Genomic DNA, 18942 nt, shown 5'->3' with positions numbered 1-18942 from the left:
GAGAGCACACCTAGTATAAGAGAGCGGTCAGAGGAGAGCACACCTAGTATAAGAGAGCGGTCAAAGGAGAGCACACTTAGTATAAGAGAGCGGTCAGAGGAGAGCACACCTAGTATAAGAGAGCGTTCAGAGGAGAACACACCTAGTATAAGAGAGCGTTCAGAGGAGAACACACCTAGTATAAGAGAGCGTTCAGAGGAGAGAACACCTAGTATAAGAGAGCGGTCAAAGGAGAGCACACCTAGTATAAGAGAGCGGTCAAAGGAGAGCACACCTAGTATAAGAGAGCAATCAGAGGAGAGCACACCTAGTATAAGAGAGCAATCAGAGGAGAGCACACCTAGTATAAGAGAGCATTCAGAGAAGAGCAAACCTAATATAAGAGAGCGGCCAGAGGAGAGCACACCTAGTATAAGAGAGCAATCAGAGAAGAGCACACCTAGTATAAGAGAGCGGTCAGAGGAGAGCACACCTAGTATAAGAGAGCAGTCAAAGGAGAGCACACCTAGTATAAGAGAGCGGTCAGAGGAGAGCACACCTAGTATAAGAGAGCAGTCAAAGGAGAGCACACCTAGTATAAGAGAGCGGTCAGAGGAGAGCACACCTAGTATAAGAGAGCGGTCAGAGGAGAGCACACCTAGTATAAGAGAGCAGTCAAAGGAGAGCACACCTAGTATAAGAGAGCGGTCAGAGTAGAGCACACCTAGTATAAGAGAGCGGTCAGAGTAGAGCACACCTAGTATAAGAGAGCAGTCAAAGGAGAGCACACCTAGTATAAGAGAGCGGTCAGAGGAGAGCACACCTAGTATAAGAGAGCGTTCAGAGGAGAGCACACCTAGTATAAGAGAGCAGTCAAAGGAGAGCACACCTAGTATAAGAGAGCAATCAGAGGAGAGCACACCTAGTATAAGAGAGCACACCTAGTATAAGAGAGCGTTCAAAGGAGAGCACACCTAGTATAAGAGAGCAGTCAAAGGAGAGCACACCTAGTATAAGAGAGCAGTCAAAGGAGAGCACACCTAGTATAAGAGAGCGGTCAGAGGAGAGCACACCTAGTATAAGAGAGCGGTCAGAGGAGAGCACACCTAGTATAAGAGAGCAATCAGAGGAGAGCACACCTAGTATAAGAGAGCAGTCAGAGGAGAGCACACCTAGTATAAGAGAGCAGTCAAAGGAGAGCACACCTAGTATAAGAGAGCAGTCAAAGGAGAGCACACCTAGTATAAGAGAGCAATCAGAGGAGAGCACACCTAGTATAAGAGAGCAGTCAAAGGAGAGCACACCTAGTATAAGAGAGCAATCAGAGGAGAGCACACCTAGTATAAGAGAGCGGTCAAAGGAGAGCACAACTAGTATAAGAGAGCGGTCAGAGGAGAGCACACCTAGTATAAGAGAGCGGTCAGAGGAGAGCACACCTAGTATAAGAGAGCGGTCAAAGGAGAGCACACCTAGTATAAGAGAGCAATCAGGAGAGTACACCTAGTATAAGAGAGCAATCAGAGGAGAGCACACCTAGTATAAGAGAGCAGTCAAAGGAGAGCACACCAAGTATAAGAGAGCGGTCAGAGGAGAGCACACCTAGTATAAGAGAGCGGTCAGAGGAGAGCACACCTAGTATAAGAGAGCAGTCAAAGGAGAGCACACCTAGTATAAGAGAGCGTTCAGAGGAGAGCACACCTAGTATAAGAGAGCGTTCAGAGGAGAGCACACCTAGTATAAGAGAGCGTTCAGAGGAGAGCACACCTAGTATAAGAGAGCGTTCAGAGGAGAGCACACCTAGTATAAGAGAGCAGTCAAAGGAGAGCACACCTAGTATAAGAGAGCAGTCAAAGGAGAGCACACCTAGTATAAGAGAGCAATCAAAGGAGAGCACACCTAGTATAAGAGAGCAATCAGAGGAGAGCACACCTAGTATAAGAGAGCAATAAGAGGAGAGCACACCTAGTATAAGAGAGCATTCAGAGAAGAGCAAACCTAATATAAGAGAGCGGCCAGAGGAGAGCACACCTAGTATAAGAGAGCAATCAGAGAAGAGCACACCTAGTATAAGAGAGCGGTCAGAGGAGAGCACACCTAGTATAAGAGAGCGGTCAAAGGAGAGCACACCTAGTATAAGAGAGCGGTCAGAGGAGAGCACACCTAGTATAAGAGAGCAATCAGAGGAGAGCACACCTAGTATAAGAGAGCAGTCAAAGGAGAGCACACCTAGTATAAGAGAGCATTCAGAGGAGAGCACACCTAGTATAAGAGAGCAGTCAAAGGAGAGCACACCTAGTGTAAGAGAGCGGTCAGAGGAGAGCATACCTAGTATAAGAGAGCGTTCAGAGGAGAGCACACCTAGTATAAGAGAGCAAAGGAGAGCACACCTAGTATAAGAGAGCAATCAGAGGAGAGCACACCTAGTATAAGAGAGCAATCAGAGGAGAGCACACTTAGTATAAGAGAGCACACCTAGTATAAGAGAGCGGTCAAAGGAGAGCACACCTAGTATAAGAGAGCGGTCAGAGGAGAGCACACCTAGTATAAGAGAGCAATCAGAGGAGAGCACACCTAGTATAAGAGAGCAGTCAAAGGAGAGCACACCTAGTATAAGAGAGCATTCAGAGGAGAGCACACCTAGTATAAGAGAGCAGTCAAAGGAGAGCACACCTAGTATAAGAGAGCGGTCAGAGGAGAGCATACCTAGTATAAGAGAGCGTTCAGAGGAGAGCACACCTAGTATAAGAGAGCGTTCAGAGGAGAGCACACCTAGTATAAGAGAGCAGTCAAAGGAGAGCACACCTAGTATAAGAGAGCAATCAGAGGAGAGCACACCTAGTATAAGAGAGCATTCAGAGAAGAGCAAACCTAATATAAGAGAGCGGCCAGAGGAGAGCACACCTAGTATAAGAGAGCAATCAGAGAAGAGCACACCTAGTATAAGAGAGCGGTCAGAGGAGAGCACACCTAGTATAAGAGAGCGGTCAAAGGAGAGCACACCTAGTATAAGAGAGCGGTCAGAGGAGAGCACACCTAGTATAAGAGAGCAATCAGAGGAGAGCACACCTAGTATAAGAGAGCAATCAGAGAAGAGCACACCTAGTATAAGAGAGCGGTCAGAGGAGAGCACACCTAGTATAAGAGAGCAGTCAAAGGAGAGCACACCTAGTATAAGAGAGCGGTCAGAGGAGAGCACACCTAGTATAAGAGAGCAATCAGAGGAGAGCACACCTAGTATAAGAGAGCAGTCAAAGGAGAGCACACCTAGTATAAGAGAGCGGTCAGAGGAGAGCACACCTAGTATAAGAGAGCGGTCAGAGGAGAGCACACCTAGTATAAGAGAGCAGTCAACGGAGAGCACACCTAGTATAAGAGAGCGGTCAGAGGAGAGCACACCTAGTATAAGAGAGCGTTCAGAGGAGAGCACACCTAGTAGAAGAGAGCAGTCAAAGGAGAGCACACCTAGTATAAGAGAGCGGTCAGAGGAGAGCACACCTAGTATAAGAGAGCGTTCAGAGGAGAGCACACCTAGTATAAGAGAGCAGTCAAAGGAGAGCACACCTAGTATAAGAGAGCAATCAGAGGAGAGCACACCTAGTATAAGAGAGCACACCTAGTATAAGAGAGCGTTCAAAGGAGAGCACACCTAGTATAAGAGAGCAGTCAAAGGAGAGCACACCTAGTATAAGAGAGCAGTCAGAGGAGAGCACACCTAGTATAAGAGAGCGGTCAGAGGAGAGCACACCTAGTATAAGAGAGCAATCAGAGGAGAGCACACCTAGTACAAGAGAGCAGAGAGCACACCTAGTATAAGAGAGCAATCAGAGGAGAGCACACCTAGTATAAGAGAACAGTCAAAGGAGAGCACACCTAGTATAAGAGAACAGTCAAAGGAGAGCACACCTAGTATAAGAGAGCAGTCAGAGGAGAGCACACCTAGTATAAGAGAGCAGTCAGAGGAGAGCACACCTAGTATAAGAGAGCAGTCAAAGGAGAGCACACCTAGTATAAGAGAGCAGTCAAAGGAGAGCACACCTAGTATAAGAGAGCAATCAGAGGAGAGCACACCTAGTATAAGAGAGCAGTCAAAGGAGAGCACACCTAGTATAAGAGAGCAATCAGAGGAGAGCACACCTAGTATAAGAGAGCGGTCAAAGGAGAGCACACCTAGTATAAGAGAGCGGTCAGAGGAGAGCACACCTAGTATAAGAGAGCGGTCAGAGGAGAGCACACCTAGTATAAGAGAGCGGTCAAAGGAGAGCACACCTAGTATAAGAGAGCAATCAGGAGAGTACACCTAGTATAAGAGAGCAATCAGAGGAGAGCACACCTAGTATAAGAGAGCAGTCAAAGGAGAGCACACCTAGTATAAGAGAGCGGTCAGAGGAGAGCACACCTAGTATAAGAGAGCGGTCAGAGGAGAGCACACCTAGTATAAGAGAGCAGTCAAAGGAGAGCACACCTAGTATAAGAGAGCGGTCAGAGGAGAGCACACCTAGTATAAGAGAGCGTTCAGAGGAGAGCACACCTAGTATAAGAGAGCGTTCAGAGGAGAGCACACCTAGTATAAGAGAGCAGTCAAAGGAGAGCACACCTAGTATAAGAGAGCAGTCAAAGGAGAGCACACCTAGTATAAGAGAGCAATCAAAGGAGAGCACACCTAGTATAAGAGAGCAATCAGAGGAGAGCACACCTAGTATAAGAGAGCAATCAGAGGAGAGCACACCTAGTATAAGAGAGCATTCAGAGAAGAGCAAACCTAATATAAGAGAGCGGCCAGAGGAGAGCACACCTAGTATAAGAGAGCAATCAGAGAAGAGCACACCTAGTATAAGAGAGCGGTCAGAGGAGAGCACACCTAGTATAAGAGAGCGGTCAAAGGAGAGCACACCTAGTATAAGAGAGCGGTCAGAGGAGAGCACACCTAGTATAAGAGAGCAATCAGAGGAGAGCACACCTAGTATAAGAGAGCAGTCAAAGGAGAGCACACCTAGTATAAGAGAGCATTCAGAGGAGAGCACACCTAGTATAAGAGAGCAATCAAAGGAGAGCACACCTAGTATAAGAGAGCGGTCAGAGGAGAGCATACCTAGTATAAGAGAGCGTTCAGAGGAGAGCACACCTAGTATAAGAGAGCAGTCAAAGGAGAGCACACCTAGTATAAGAGCAATCAGAGGAGAGCACACCTAGTATAAGAGAGCAATCAGAGGAGAGCACACTTAGTATAAGAGAGCACACCTAGTATAAGAGAGCGTTCAGAGGAGAGCACACCTAGTATAAGAGAGCAGTCAAAGGAGAGCACACCTAGTATAAGACAGCAATTAAAGGAGAGCACACCTAGTATAAGAGAGCAGTCAGAGGAGAGTACACCTAGTACTGTATAGGAGAGCGTTCAGAGAAGAGCAAACCCAATATAAGAGAGCAGTCAGAGGAGAGTACACCTAGTATAAGAGAGCAGTCAGAGGAGAGCACACCTAGTATAAGAGAGCAGTCAGAGGAGAGCACACCTAGTATAAGAGAGCGGTCAGAGGAGAGCACACCTAGTATAAGAGAGCAATCAGAGGAGAGCACACCCAATATAAGAGAGCGGTCAGAGCAGAGTACACCTACGTAGTATAAGAGAGCAATCAGAGGAGAGCACACCTAGTATGAGAGCGGTCAGAGGAGAGCACACCTGATATAAGAAAGCGTTCAGAGGAGAGCACACCTAGTATAAGAGAGCGGTCAGAGGAGAGCACACCTGGTATAAGAGAGCAGTCAAAGGAGAGCACACCTAGTATAAGAGAGCAATCAGAGGAGAGCACACCTAGTATAAGAGAGCGGTCAAAGGAGAGCACACCTAGTATAAGAGAGCGGTCAGAGGAGAGCACACCTAGTATAAGAGAGCGGTCAGAGGAGAGCACACCTAGTATAAGAGAGCGGTCAAAGGAGAGCACACCTAGTATAAGAGAGCAATCAGGAGAGTACACCTAGTATAAGAGAGCAATCAGAGGAGAGCACACCTAGTATAAGAGAGCAGTCAAAGGAGAGCACACCTAGTATAAGAGAGCGGTCAGAGGAGAGCACACCTAGTATAAGAGAGCGGTCAGAGGAGAGCACACCTAGTATAAGAGAGCAGTCAAAGGAGAGCACACCTAGTATAAGAGAGCGGTCAGAGGAGAGCACACCTAGTATAAGAGAGCGTTCAGAGGAGAGCACACCTAGTATAAGAGAGCGTTCAGAGGAGAGCACACCTAGTATAAGAGAGCAGTCAAAGGAGAGCACACCTAGTATAAGAGAGCAGTCAAAGGAGAGCACACCTAGTATAAGAGAGCAATCAAAGGAGAGCACACCTAGTATAAGAGAGCAATCAGAGGAGAGCACACCTAGTATAAGAGAGCAATCAGAGGAGAGCACACCTAGTATAAGAGAGCATTCAGAGAAGAGCAAACCTAATATAAGAGAGCGGCCAGAGGAGAGCACACCTAGTATAAGAGAGCAATCAGAGAAGAGCACACCTAGTATAAGAGAGCGGTCAGAGGAGAGCACACCTAGTATAAGAGAGCGGTCAAAGGAGAGCACACCTAGTATAAGAGAGCGGTCAGAGGAGAGCACACCTAGTATAAGAGAGCAATCAGAGGAGAGCACACCTAGTATAAGAGAGCAGTCAAAGAAGAGCACACCTAGTATAAGAGAGCATTCAGAGGAGAGCACACCTAGTATAAGAGAGCAGTCAAAGGAGAGCACACCTAGTATAAGAGAGCGGTCAGAGGAGAGCATACCTAGTATAAGAGAGCGTTCAGAGGAGAGCACACCTAGTATAAGAGAGCAGTCAAAGGAGAGCACACCTAGTATAAGAGAGCAATCAGAGGAGAGCACACCTAGTATAAGAGAGCAATCAGAGGAGAGCACACTTAGTATAAGAGAGCACACCTAGTATAAGAGAGCGGTCAAAGGAGAGCACACCTAGTATAAGAGAGCGGTCAGAGGAGAGCACACCTAGTATAAGAGAGCAATCAGAGGAGAGCACACCTAGTATAAGAGAGCAGTCAAAGGAGAGCACACCTAGTATAAGAGAGCATTCAGAGGAGAGCACACCTAGTATAAGAGAGCATTCAGAGGAGAGCACACCTAGTATAAGAGAGCGGTCAGAGGAGAGCACACCTAGTATAAGAGAGCATTCAGAGGAGAGCACACCTAGTATAAGAGAGCGTTCAGAGGAGAGCACACCTAGTATAAGAGAGCAGTCAAAGGAGAGCACACCTAGTATAAGAGAGCAATCAGAGGAGAGCACACCTAGTATAAGAGAGCATTCAGAGAAGAGCAAACCTAATATAAGAGAGCAGCCAGAGGAGAGCACACCTAGTATAAGAGAGCAATCAGAGAAGAGCACACCTAGTATAAGAGAGCGGTCAGAGGAGAGCACACCTAGTATAAGAGAGCGGTCAAAGGAGAGCACACCTAGTATAAGAGAGCGGTCAGAGGAGAGCACACCTAGTATAAGAGAGCAATCAGAGGAGAGCACACCTAGTATAAGAGAGCAGTCAAAGGAGAGCACACCTAGTATAAGAGAGCGGTCAGAGGAGAGCACACCTAGTATAAGAGAGCGGTCAGAGGAGAGCACACCTAGTATAAGAGAGCAGTCAAAGGAGAGCACACCTAGTATAAGAGAGCGGTCAGAGGAGAGCACACCTAGTATAAGAGAGCGTTCAGAGGAGAGCACACCTAGTATAAGAGAGCAGTCAAAGGAGAGCACACCTAGTATAAGAGAGCGGTCAGAGGAGAGCACACCTAGTATAAGAGAGCGTTCAGAGGAGAGCACACCTAGTATAAGAGAGCAGTCAAAGGAGAGCACACCTAGTATAAGAGAGCAGTCAAAGGAGAGCACACCTAGTATAAGAGAGCACACCTAGTATAAGAGAGCGTTCAAAGGAGAGCACACCTAGTATAAGAGAGCAGTCAAAGGAGAGCACACCTAGTATAAGAGAGCAGTCAGAGGAGAGCACACCTAGTATAAGAGAGCACACCTAGTATAAGAGAGCGTTCAAAGGAGAGCACACCTAGTATAAGAGAGCAGTCAAAGGAGAGCACACCTAGTATAAGAGAGCAGTCAGAGGAGAGCACACCTAGTATAAGAGAGCGGTCAGAGGAGAGCACACCTAGTATAAGAGAGCAATCAGAGGAGAGCACACCTAGTACAAGAGAGCAGTCAGAGGAGAGCACACCTAGTATAAGAGAGCAATCAGAGGAGAGCACACCTAGTATAAGAGAACAGTCAAAGGAGAGCACACCTAGTATAAGAGAACAGTCAAAGGAGAGCACACCTAGTATAAGAGAGCAGTCAGAGGAGAGCACACCTAGTATAAGAGAGCAGTCAGAGGAGAGCACACCTAGTATAAGAGAGCAGTCAAAGGAGAGCACACCTAGTATAAGAGAGCAGTCAAAGGAGAGCACACCTAGTATAAGAGAGCAATCAGAGGAGAGCACACCTAGTATAAGAGAGCAGTCAAAGGAGAGCACACCTAGTATAAGAGAGCAATCAGAGGAGAGCACACCTAGTATAAGAGAGCGGTCAAAGGAGAGCACACCTAGTATAAGAGAGCATTCAGAGGAGAGCACACCTAGTATAAGAGAGCAGTCAAAGGAGAGCACACCTAGTATAAGAGAGCGGTCAGAGGAGAGCACACCTAGTATAAGAGAGCAATCAGAGGAGAGCACACCTAGTATAAGAGAGCAGTCAAAGGAGAGCACACCTAGTATAAGAGAGCATTCAGAGGAGAACACACCTAGTATAAGAGAGCAGTCAAAGGAGAGCACACCTAGTATAAGAGAGCGGTCAGAGGAGAGCATACCTAGTATAAGAGAGCGTTCAGAGGAGAGCACACCTAGTATAAGAGAGCAGTCAAAGGAGAGCACACCTAGTATAAGAGAGCAATCAGAGGAGAGCACACCTAGTATAAGAGAGCAATCAGAGGAGAGCACACTTAGTATAAGAGAGCACACCTAGTATAAGAGAGCGTTCAGAGGAGAGCACACCTAGTATAAGAGAGCAGTCAAAGGAGAGCACACCTAGTATAAGAGAGCAATCAAAGGAGAGCACACCTAGTATAAGAGAGCAATCAGAGGAGAGCACACCTAGTATAAGAGAGCAGTCAGAGGAGAGTACACCTAGTACTGTATAGGAGAGCGTTCAGAGAAGAGCAAACCCAATATAAGAGAGCAGTCAGAGGAGAGTACACCTAGTATAAGAGAGCAGTCAGAGGAGAGCACACCTAGTATAAGAGAGCAGTCAGAGGAGAGCACACCTAGTATAAGAGAGCAATCAGAGGAGAGCACACCCAATATAAGAGAGCGGTCAGAGGAGAGTACACCTACGTAGTATAAGAGAGCAATCAGAGGAGAGCACACCTAGTATGAGAGCGGTCAGAGGAGAGCACACCTGATATAAGAAAGCGTTCAGAGGTGAGCACACCTAGTATAAGAGAGCGGTCAGAGGAGAGCACACCTAGTATAAGAGAGCGGTCAGAGGAGAGCACACCTAGTATAAGAGAGCAATCAGAGGAGAGCACACCCAATATAAGAGAGCGGTCAGAGCAGAGTACACCTACGTAGTATAAGAGAGCAATCAGAGGAGAGCACACCTAGTATGAGAGCGGTCAGAGGAGAGCACACCTGATATAAGAAAGCGTTCAGAGGAGAGCACACCTAGTATAAGAGAGCGGTCAGAGGAGAGCACACCTGGTATAAGAGAGCGGTCAGAGGAGAGCACACCTAGTATAAGAGCGTTCAGAGGAGAGCACACCTAGTATAAGAGAGCGTTCAGAGGAGAGCACACCTGATATAACAGAGCACTCAGAGGAGAGCACACCTAGTATAAGAGACCATTCAGAGGAGAGCACACCTAGTATAAGAGAGCAGTCAAAGGAGAGCACACCTAGTATAAGAGAGCAATCAGAGGAGAGCACACCTAGTATAAGAGCATTCAGAGAAGAGCAAACCCAATATAAGAGAGCGGTCAGAGGAGAGTACATCTAGTATAAGAGCGCGTTCAGAGAAGAGCAAACCTAATATAAGAGAGCGGTCAGAGGAGAGTACTCCTAGTATAAGAGAGCGTTCAGAGGAGAGCACACCTGATATAACAGAGCACTCGGAGGAGAGCACACCTAGTATAAGAGAGCTATCAGAGGAGAGCACACCTAGTATAATAGACCAGTCAGAGGAGAGCACACCTAGTATAAGAGAGCGGTCAGAGGAGAGTACACCTAGTAGAATAGAGCGGTCAGAGGAGAGTACACCTAGTATAAGAGAGCGGTCAGAGGAGAGTACACCTAGTATAAGAGAGCTTTCAGAGGAGAGCACACCTAGTATAAGAGACCATTCAGAGGAGAGCACACCTAGTATAAGAGACCATTCAGAGGAGAGCACACCTAGTAGAATAGAGCGGTCAGAGGAGAGTACACCTAGTATAAGAGAGCGGTCAGAGGAGAGCACACCTAGTATAAGAGACCATTCAGAGGAGAGCACACCTAGTATAAGCGAGCGGTCAGAGGAGAGCACACCTGGTATAAGAGAGCGGTCAGAGGAGAGCACACCTAGTATAAGAGAGCGGTCAGAGGAGAGCGCACCTGGTATAAGAGAGTGGTCAAAGGAGAGCACACCTAGTATAAGAGAGTGGTCAGAGGAGAGGACACCTAGTATAATTGAGTGGTCAGAGGAGAGCACACCTAGTATAAGAGAGCGGCCAGAGGAGAGGACACCTAGTATAAGAGCTGTCAAAGGAGAGCACACCTAGTATAAGAGAGCGTTCAGAGGAGAGCACACCTAGTATAAGAGAGCTATCAGAGGAGAGCACACCTAGTATAATAGACCAGTCAGAGGAGAGCACACCTAGTATAAGAGAGCGGTCAGAGGAGAGTACACCTAGTAGAATAGAGCGGTCAGAGGAGAGTACACCTACTACTGTATAAGAGAGCGTTCAGAGAAGAGCAAACCCAATATAAGAGAGCAGTCAGAGGAGAGTACACCTAGTATAAGAGAGCAGTCAGAGGAGAGCACACCTAGTATAAGAGAGCAGTCAGAGGAGAGCACACCTAGTATAAGAGAGCAGTCAGAGGAGAGCACACCTAGTATAAGAGAGCAATCAGAGGAGAGCACACCCAATATAAGAGAGCGGTCAGAGGAGAGTACACCTACGTAGTATAAGAGAGCAATCAGAGGAGAGCACACCTAGTATGAGAGCAATCAGAGGAGAGCACACCTAGTATGAGAGCGGTCAGAGGAGAGCACACCTGATATAAGAAAGCGTTCAGAGGAGAGCACACCTAGTATAAGAGAGCGGTCAGAGGAGAGCACACCTGGTATAAGAGAGCGGTCAGAGGAGAGCACACCTAGTATAAGAGCGTTCAGAGGAGAGCACACCTAGTATAAGATAGCGTTCAGAGGAGAGCACACCTGATATAACAGAGCACTCAGAGGAGAGCACACCTAGTATAAGAGACCATTCAGAGGAGAGCACACCTAGTAGAATACAGCGGTCAGAGGAGAGTACACCTAGTATAAGAGAGCAGTCAAAGGAGAGCACACCTAGTATAAGAGAGCAATCAGAGGAGAGCACACCTAGTATAAGAGCATTCAGAGAAGAGCAAACCCAATATAAGAGAGCGGTCATAGGAGAGTACATCTAGTATAAGAGCGCGTTCAGAGAAGAGCAAACCTAATATAAGAGAGCGGTCAGAGGATAGTACTCCTAGTATAAGAGAGCGTTCAGAGGAGAGCACACCTAGTGTAAGAGAGCAGTCAGAGGAGAGCACACCTAGTATAAGAGAGCTATCAGAGGAGAGCACACCTAGTATAATAGACCAGTCAGAGGAGAGCACACCTAGTATAAGAGAGCGGTCAGAGGAGAGTACACCTAGTAGAATAGAGCGGTCAGAGGAGAGTACACCTAGTATAAGAGAGCGGTCAGAGGAGAGCACACCTAGTATAAGAGAGTGGTCAGAGGAGAGGACACCTAGTATAAGAGAGCATCCATAGAAGAGCAAACCCAACATAAGAGAGCGGTCAGAGGAGAGTACACCTAGTATAAGAGAGCATTCAGAGGAGAGCACACCTGATATAAGAAAGCTTTCAGAGGAGAGCACACCTAGTATAAGAGACCATTCAGAGGAGAGCACACCTAGTAGAATAGAGCGGTCAGAGGAGAGTACACATAGTATAAGAGACCATTCAGAGGAGAGCACACCTAGTATAAGCGAGCGGTCAGAGGAGAGCACACCTGGTATAAGAGAGCGGTCAGAGGAGAGCACACCTAGTATAAGAGAGTGGTCAGAGGAGAGGACACCTAGTATAAGAGAGTGGTCAGAGGAGAGCACACCTAGTATAAGAGAGCGGCCAGAGGAGAGGACACCTAGTATAAGAGCGGTCAAAGGAGAGCACACCTAGTATAAGAGAGCGTTCAGAGGAGAGCACACTTGATATAACAGAGCACTCAGAGTAGAGCACACCTAGTGTAAGAGAGTGGTCAGAGGAGAGAACACCTAGTATAAGAGAGCGGTCAGAGGAGAGCACACCTAGTATAAGAGAGCGTTCAGAGGAGAGCACACCTGATATAACAGAGCACTCAGAGGAGAGCACACCTAGTATAAGAGAGTGCTCAGAGGAGAGCACACCTAGTATAAGAGAGCATTCAGAGAAGAGCAAACCCAATATAAGAGAGCGGTCAGAGGAGAGTACACCTAGTATAAGAGAGCGGTCAGAGGAGAGCACACCTAGTATAAGAGAGCGGTCAGAGGAGAGCACACCTAGTATAAGAGCGATCAAAGGAGAGCACACCTAGTATAAGAGAACCGTCAGAGGAGAGCACACCTAGTATAAGAGAGCAATCAGAGGAGAGCACACCTAGTATAAGAGAGCGTTCAGAAGAGAGCACACCTAGTATAAGAGAGCGTTCAGAGGAGAGCACACCTAGTATAAGAGAGCGTTCAGAGGAGAGCACACCTAGTGTAAGAGAGCGGTCAGAGGAGAGCACACCTAGTATAAGAGAGTGGTCAGAAGAGAGCACACCTAGTATAAGAGAGCGGTCAGAGGAGAGCGCACCTAGTATAAGAGCGGTCAAAGAAGAGCACACCAAGTATAAGAGAACGGTCAGAGGAGAGGACACCTAGTATAAGAGAGTGGTCAGAGGAGAGGACACCTAGTATAAGAGCGGTCAAAGGAGAGCACACCTAGTGTAAGAGACCAGTCAGAGGAGAGCACGCCTAGTATAAGAGAACAATCACAGGAGAGCACACCTGATATAAGAAAGCGTTCAGAGGAGAGCACACCTAGTATAAGAGAGCCGTCAGAAGAGAGCACAACTTGTATGAGAGAGCTGTCAGAGGAGAGCACACCTAGTGTAAGAGAGCAGTTAGAGAGCACACCTAGTATAAGAGAGTGGTCAGAGGAGAGCACACCTGGTATAAGAGAGCGGTCAGAGGAGAGCACACCTGGTATAAGAGAGCGATCAGAGGAGAGCACCCCTGGTGTAAGAGAGCGGTCAGAGGAGAGCACACCTAGTATAAGAAAGCGATCAGAGGACAGCGCACCTAGTATAAGAGAGCGATCAGAGGAGAGTACACCTAGTATAAGAGAGCGATCAGAGGAGAGCACACCTAGTATAAGAGAGCGGTCAGAGGAGAGCACACCTAGTATAAGAGAGCGGTCAGAGGAGAGCACACCTAGTGTAAGAGACCAGTCAGAGGAGAGCACGCATAGATCTATGCATGGTGAGGGTAGTAGTAGGTATTATTGAACTCTAATCTTATATAACGAGTTCCTCTCCTCTAGATACAACAAATTGTAGACAACTACAAGGCCTCCAACCTGAGCATTTCCCGCTGCGCCCAGATGATAAGCGAGACGCTGCTGCTCCACATTGACGGGAAGCGCGTCTTCCGAGACCTGGAGTTCCAGGAGGTGCAGGAGGAACATCGGAGGATTATTCATGGCCGCTTGCAGAGCCTTCACGAGGACATCTGCAGCCTTATGAGGGCCACCTACGAGGTCTTCAGATTAGACGGTCCTGAGGTACGGCCCTGTGCCACCTGTAGATGGGCATTTCCTGTGCCAGGTGTGCCACGGTGATGTGTTTGTCGCCCGGCAGGTCCAGCAGCACTGGGTGAACTACACTGAGAAGATGGATCGTCTGATTGAAGAGGCCTTCAGACTGAACATCAAGTGGTCTCTGCAGGAGCTGTCCAAGGCCATCAATGGTGACGCCAAAACTACCCAGAGCCCCCTCTTCCGTGTCATGGTCGTGCTACAGAATGACGTGCCCGGGTCCACAGCGGAGGTAAACACCCTGAAAATTTTACCTGAAATCAGTGATCTCCAGGGCATGATGGGAGTAGTAATTTCATAGCCCGAGATTGGAGGTGTAGACTCACTGTCACCTCCTCGTTGTTGCAGGTGGAGTTCTCTCCCACCCTGCTGCAGCTCGCTAACATCGTCAGCAGCGTCGGCTCGGAAATCTTCACCACCGTGTCCAAGTTCAGGAGACTCCCAGACATACTGACCAAGAGGATCTCCCAGCGGGACCCCATACACTCCATCCTGGGTAATGGTGCTCGCCGACAAGGTCTCGTTCACTCCTGTATGAGCAGACTGCTGCTCTGATGTTCCCTATTCTTTACACTGCAGGTCCCAGCAGGGGATAACGTTGTGATAAGATAGTTGTGAAGGGTCCTGTCCCACAATATGGTGATTATCCAGGTTGTAGGACTCCAGAGGGACCTCAGGCCCTGACTCCGGACCCTGACCTGTGTCCGCACCTTTTGTCTCCTAGAACGGGATGAAGAGATCAAGAAGATCCAGGCTCAGGTGGGCGCAGGCATGGCCGCCAACGCGTCTCTCCTCCAGGCCTACTTGAAGACCTGGGACTCCTTCCGAATGATTTGGGAGCCCCAGAAGGACACATTGATACGTCGGTACCAGAGACTTAACCCCATGGTGTCTGCGTTTGATGCTGACATTGCCCGGTGAGAGTAGTTGTCCCCCCCCCCTTCCCGTTACACGGCGTGTTCCTTGGCTGACGCGGGAACTTTCTCTTTCTTCGGTCCCCTGGTCCGCAGATACACGGAGCTGGCCAACAACGTGCAGAAGCAGGAGACAGTGCAGAACATCCAGTTTGTGCTGCTGGACTGCTCCCAGCTGAAGTTCGCCCTGGTGCAGCACTGCAACGAGTGGCAGAACAAGTTCACCGGCCTACTCAGGCACATGGCCACCGAGAAGCTGATGGAGCTGCACGACTACCTGAGCAACAACGCCGAAAGGTCAGCTCTCCTCCCACAATGCAGCGCACCAGAGAAAGCAGAATTCTGATTGCTGCTCCGCATGTGACTGGAGAAATCCAGCATGTACAATTCTGCTCGCCTGGCTTCCATCCTAACCTAGCTAAGACTCCAGTTAGGGCGAAAGCTGCAAGGTGACTGCAGTCTTCCACAATGCAATGCACCTGCATATGCTCCATACAATAGAATTATAAATGCAGCTCTGGATGCGACTTGAGAAGAAGTTGTGATGTGCCTTTTTTTTTTCCTCTGACAAACTTCTGTTACAGCGTGTCGGTGCTACAGATCTCCGGGATGGTGACCGGCTCCTTCGTACCCCTAATTTGCTGCTTCCTTTTCTCCCGGCAGGGTGGTGAAGCCCCCGCAGACGCTGGAGGAGCTGTCCCAGAGCCTCGCCCTATATGACACCCTTCAGGGCGAGCTCTCCAGGACCGAGGGGCAGATCCTGCCCATCCACGACCAGTTTGAAATCCTTAAGAAATACGAGGTGGTGGTGGAGGAATCTGTGAGTATCTGTCAGCCACACACGCAGACTTAAAGGGGCGTTCCAGGCACCACCGCTCATAGGCCGCCGGCGGAGATCAGAGCTGGCTCCAATCGCTGCCATCACAGGCAGGTCCCCAGCAGCCGGCACGTCAAATATGTCATAGGGCGGGAAGGTGTTAAAGACGTAGTCACACTTACGACACCCCATTTTCATACACCCTATTAGGAAGAGAATAGAGGGGTCCTCATCTCTCTCTGGATCACCCTGCACTGCACAGACAGACCATGTAATGCCTAACTTCCTCTCAGGAGGCGCTGCAGGGAAATCAAACACTTTCTGCCAGGTTATCCAGGAGATAAAAGCTGGTCGCTGGGGGTCCCACCGGGGGGACACTTACCATCTACTTACTGTCAAAGGATCCTTCTAAAAAGTCGGAAATATTATAAGATAAAAAAACCCTTAAAGGGGTTTTCCACTTCCAGATAAGTGGGCCCCAAACGCTCTTCTATACCTACTCTGGCTTTTCGCCGCTTCTCTGGTCACAACGCCCAGTGTAAGCACTACATCGCCCACAATGCACCGCAGCAGGCGACTCTCCATTCAGACACTGAACCCGTAAGGCAGAATTGTGAATGCTGCTCTGAAGTGTCTATCGTCAGTGCATTTTGTAGTAAACGTGTCCGCTTCGCGTAGGTGCTGCAGACGTTGGACACCCTGAACAAGGCATGGCTGTCCTTCCAGCAGAGCCTCATAGACGGCGAGGCAATGCTGAAAAAGTCCAAAGAGAAATTCAAGACCGGCCTCATCCACACGGCCGACGAGTTCAAGAAGAAGTCCCGGTCCCTTCTGGAGGAGTTCTCTGACAGAGGTGAGGAGCGCTCCTGCCGAAATCCAACTCATCTGGAAGGAACCCCCATCATCTCCTCTCCTCCCAGGTCCATTCTCCAGTTCTGTGGGCTGCGATCCGGCGCTAGAGTTGATCACCACGTTCCGTGACATGATGGATGCCCTGAAGGAGGAGGAGAGCAGCCTGCGCTCCGGGCTCGGCATGTTCAAGATCGAGCACCCCGGCTCCAAGGACATCCAGGCCCTGGAGAAGGTGGGTCAGGGGGCGAGGATCTAACCACCTCCTGCCCTGTCCCACCACAATCCTCACGGCCCCCTTCTTACAGGACCTGGACTCGCTGCAGCTGGTGTGGGAAGCCACCAAAGAGTGGGAACAGAACTGGGGCGAGTGGAAGAGCGGCCGCTTCCTCACCCTGCAGACCGAGGTGATGGAGAACACGGCGCAGGGGCTGTACAGGAGGCTGGTCAGGCTCAGCCGGGAGCTGAAGGTGAGGGCCTCCGTTGTGGTCTTTCAGGCCGGGTGTATGGCATGGTAGGACACATAGAGAAAATCAGGTGGGTCCCTATGTTATTGTGAAGACCACAGAGACATTCAGTGTGTACACAGTCCCCCGGGGTAACGGACCCCAAAATATAACATGTTTATACGTAGGATCACCTGCAATTCCTGGGGCTTCTCCTCACCAGGAGGCCATGTCCATGGTAAGCTCCTGACATGATCCCTCTGTCTGTACAGGAGAAGAACTGGGACGTGGTGGAAACGGCGAAGAATCGCATCGACCAGTTCAAGAGGACCCTGCCGCTCATCGTGGACCTGAGGAATCCGGCCTTACGGGAGAGGTATCACTACTAACCTGTGCCTACTATTACTGTTATTGTTACTATGAATACTACTCCCACTATTCTCCCCACCACCCCTCTTGTATCAGTGCTACTCCCACTATTCTCCCCACCACTCCTCTTGTTATCAGTACTACTCCCACTATTCTCCCTACCACTCCTCTTGTATCAGTACTACTCCCACTATTCTCCCCACCACTCCTCTTGTATCAGTACTACTCCCACTATTCTCCCCACCACTCCTCTTGTTATCAGTACTACTCCCACTATTCTCCCTACCACTCCTCTTGTATCAGTACTACTCCCACTATTCTCCCCACCACTCCTCTTTTATCAGTACTACTCCCACTATTCTCCCCACCACCCCTCTTGTATCAGTGCTACTACCACTATTCTCCCCACCACCCCTCTTGTATCAGTACTACTCCCACTATTCTCCCCACCACCCCTCTTGTATCAGTGCTACTACCACTATTCTCCCCACCACTCCTCTTGTTATCAGTACTACTCCCACTATTCTCCCTACCACTCCTCTTGTATCAGTACTACTCCCACTATTCTCCCCACCACTCCTCTTGTATCAGTACTACTCCCACTATTCTCCCCACCACTCCTCTTGTATCAGTACTACTCCCACTATTCTCCCCACCACCCCTCTTGTATCAGTGCTACTACCACTATTCTCCCCACCACCCCTCTTGTATCAGTACTACTCCCACTATTCTCCCCACCACTCCTCTTGTATCAGTACTACTCCCACTATTCTCCCCACCACCCCTCTTGTATCAGTACTACTCCCACTATTCTCCCCACCACTCCTCTTGATCTGGGTCTTATCAGCGTGGCACATCTAGAATTGGCGATCTTTGTGTCCTCTTCAGGTCACCATAGACTTTCACTTGGATTCAGCTTCTGGTGAAGCCTCTTGTTTTGGAGGTCGCTTGTTGTGCTGAAAGGTGAAATTCATTCATCTTGTGCTTTTTAGCAGAGGCCTGAAGGTTTTGTGTCTGAATTGACTGATATTTGGAACTGTCCATAATTCCCTCCACCTGGACTAAAGCCCCAGTTCCAGCTGCTGAAAAAGAGCACCAAAGCATAATGCTGCCTCCACCATGCCTCACTGTGAGGATGGTGAACTTTGGGTGATGCGCAGTGTTGACCTTTCACCTTTTATAATTATGGCCAAAGATGTCATCCTTGATCGCATCAAACCTTAACACGTTCCCCACTAGCTTTTGGTTGACTTCATGTAAGTTTTGGTAACACATAACCAAGCTTGGATGATTTTCTTTGTAAGAAATGGCCTCTGTCTTGCCACCCTAACCCATAGGCCGGACATCTGAAGAATACGGAAGATTGTTGTCACATACAATGCACAACCAGGACTTCCTGCAGCACCTTTAATGTTGCTGTAGGCCTCTTAGCAGCCTCCCGGACCAATTTTCTTGTCTTTTCATCAATGTATGAGGGATGTCCAGTTCTAGG

At 48.7% G+C, this 18942-nt stretch overlaps 1 protein-coding gene across 2 annotated transcripts in view; it reads left to right on the top strand.

Moving 5' to 3' along the window:
• The window catches only part of DNAH2 (dynein axonemal heavy chain 2), a 168760-nt gene that overhangs the window by 53200 nt on the left and 96618 nt on the right, over positions 1–18942 (top strand). For both annotated transcript variants that reach the window (XM_073654473.1, XM_073654474.1), the window contains exons 17-26: positions 13783–14022; positions 14099–14287; positions 14404–14551; positions 14780–14972; positions 15066–15266; positions 15633–15789; positions 16465–16639; positions 16707–16870; positions 16944–17105; positions 17354–17457. In XM_073654473.1, the coding sequence (XP_073510574.1) occupies positions 13783–14022; positions 14099–14287; positions 14404–14551; positions 14780–14972; positions 15066–15266; positions 15633–15789; positions 16465–16639; positions 16707–16870; positions 16944–17105; positions 17354–17457 (1733 nt within the window). The remainder of the gene's footprint in view (positions 1–13782; positions 14023–14098; positions 14288–14403; positions 14552–14779; positions 14973–15065; positions 15267–15632; positions 15790–16464; positions 16640–16706; positions 16871–16943; positions 17106–17353; positions 17458–18942) is intronic.

Source organism: Phyllobates terribilis, unplaced genomic scaffold (assembly GCF_046119375.1).
Source record: "Phyllobates terribilis strain yellow unplaced genomic scaffold, ASM4611937v1 Scaffold_11__3_contigs__length_659146591, whole genome shotgun sequence".
NCBI lineage: Eukaryota > Metazoa > Chordata > Amphibia > Anura > Dendrobatidae > Phyllobates > Phyllobates terribilis.
The sequence above is the reverse complement of the archived record's forward strand: the minus strand, read 5'-3'. Positions and strand labels throughout refer to the sequence as shown.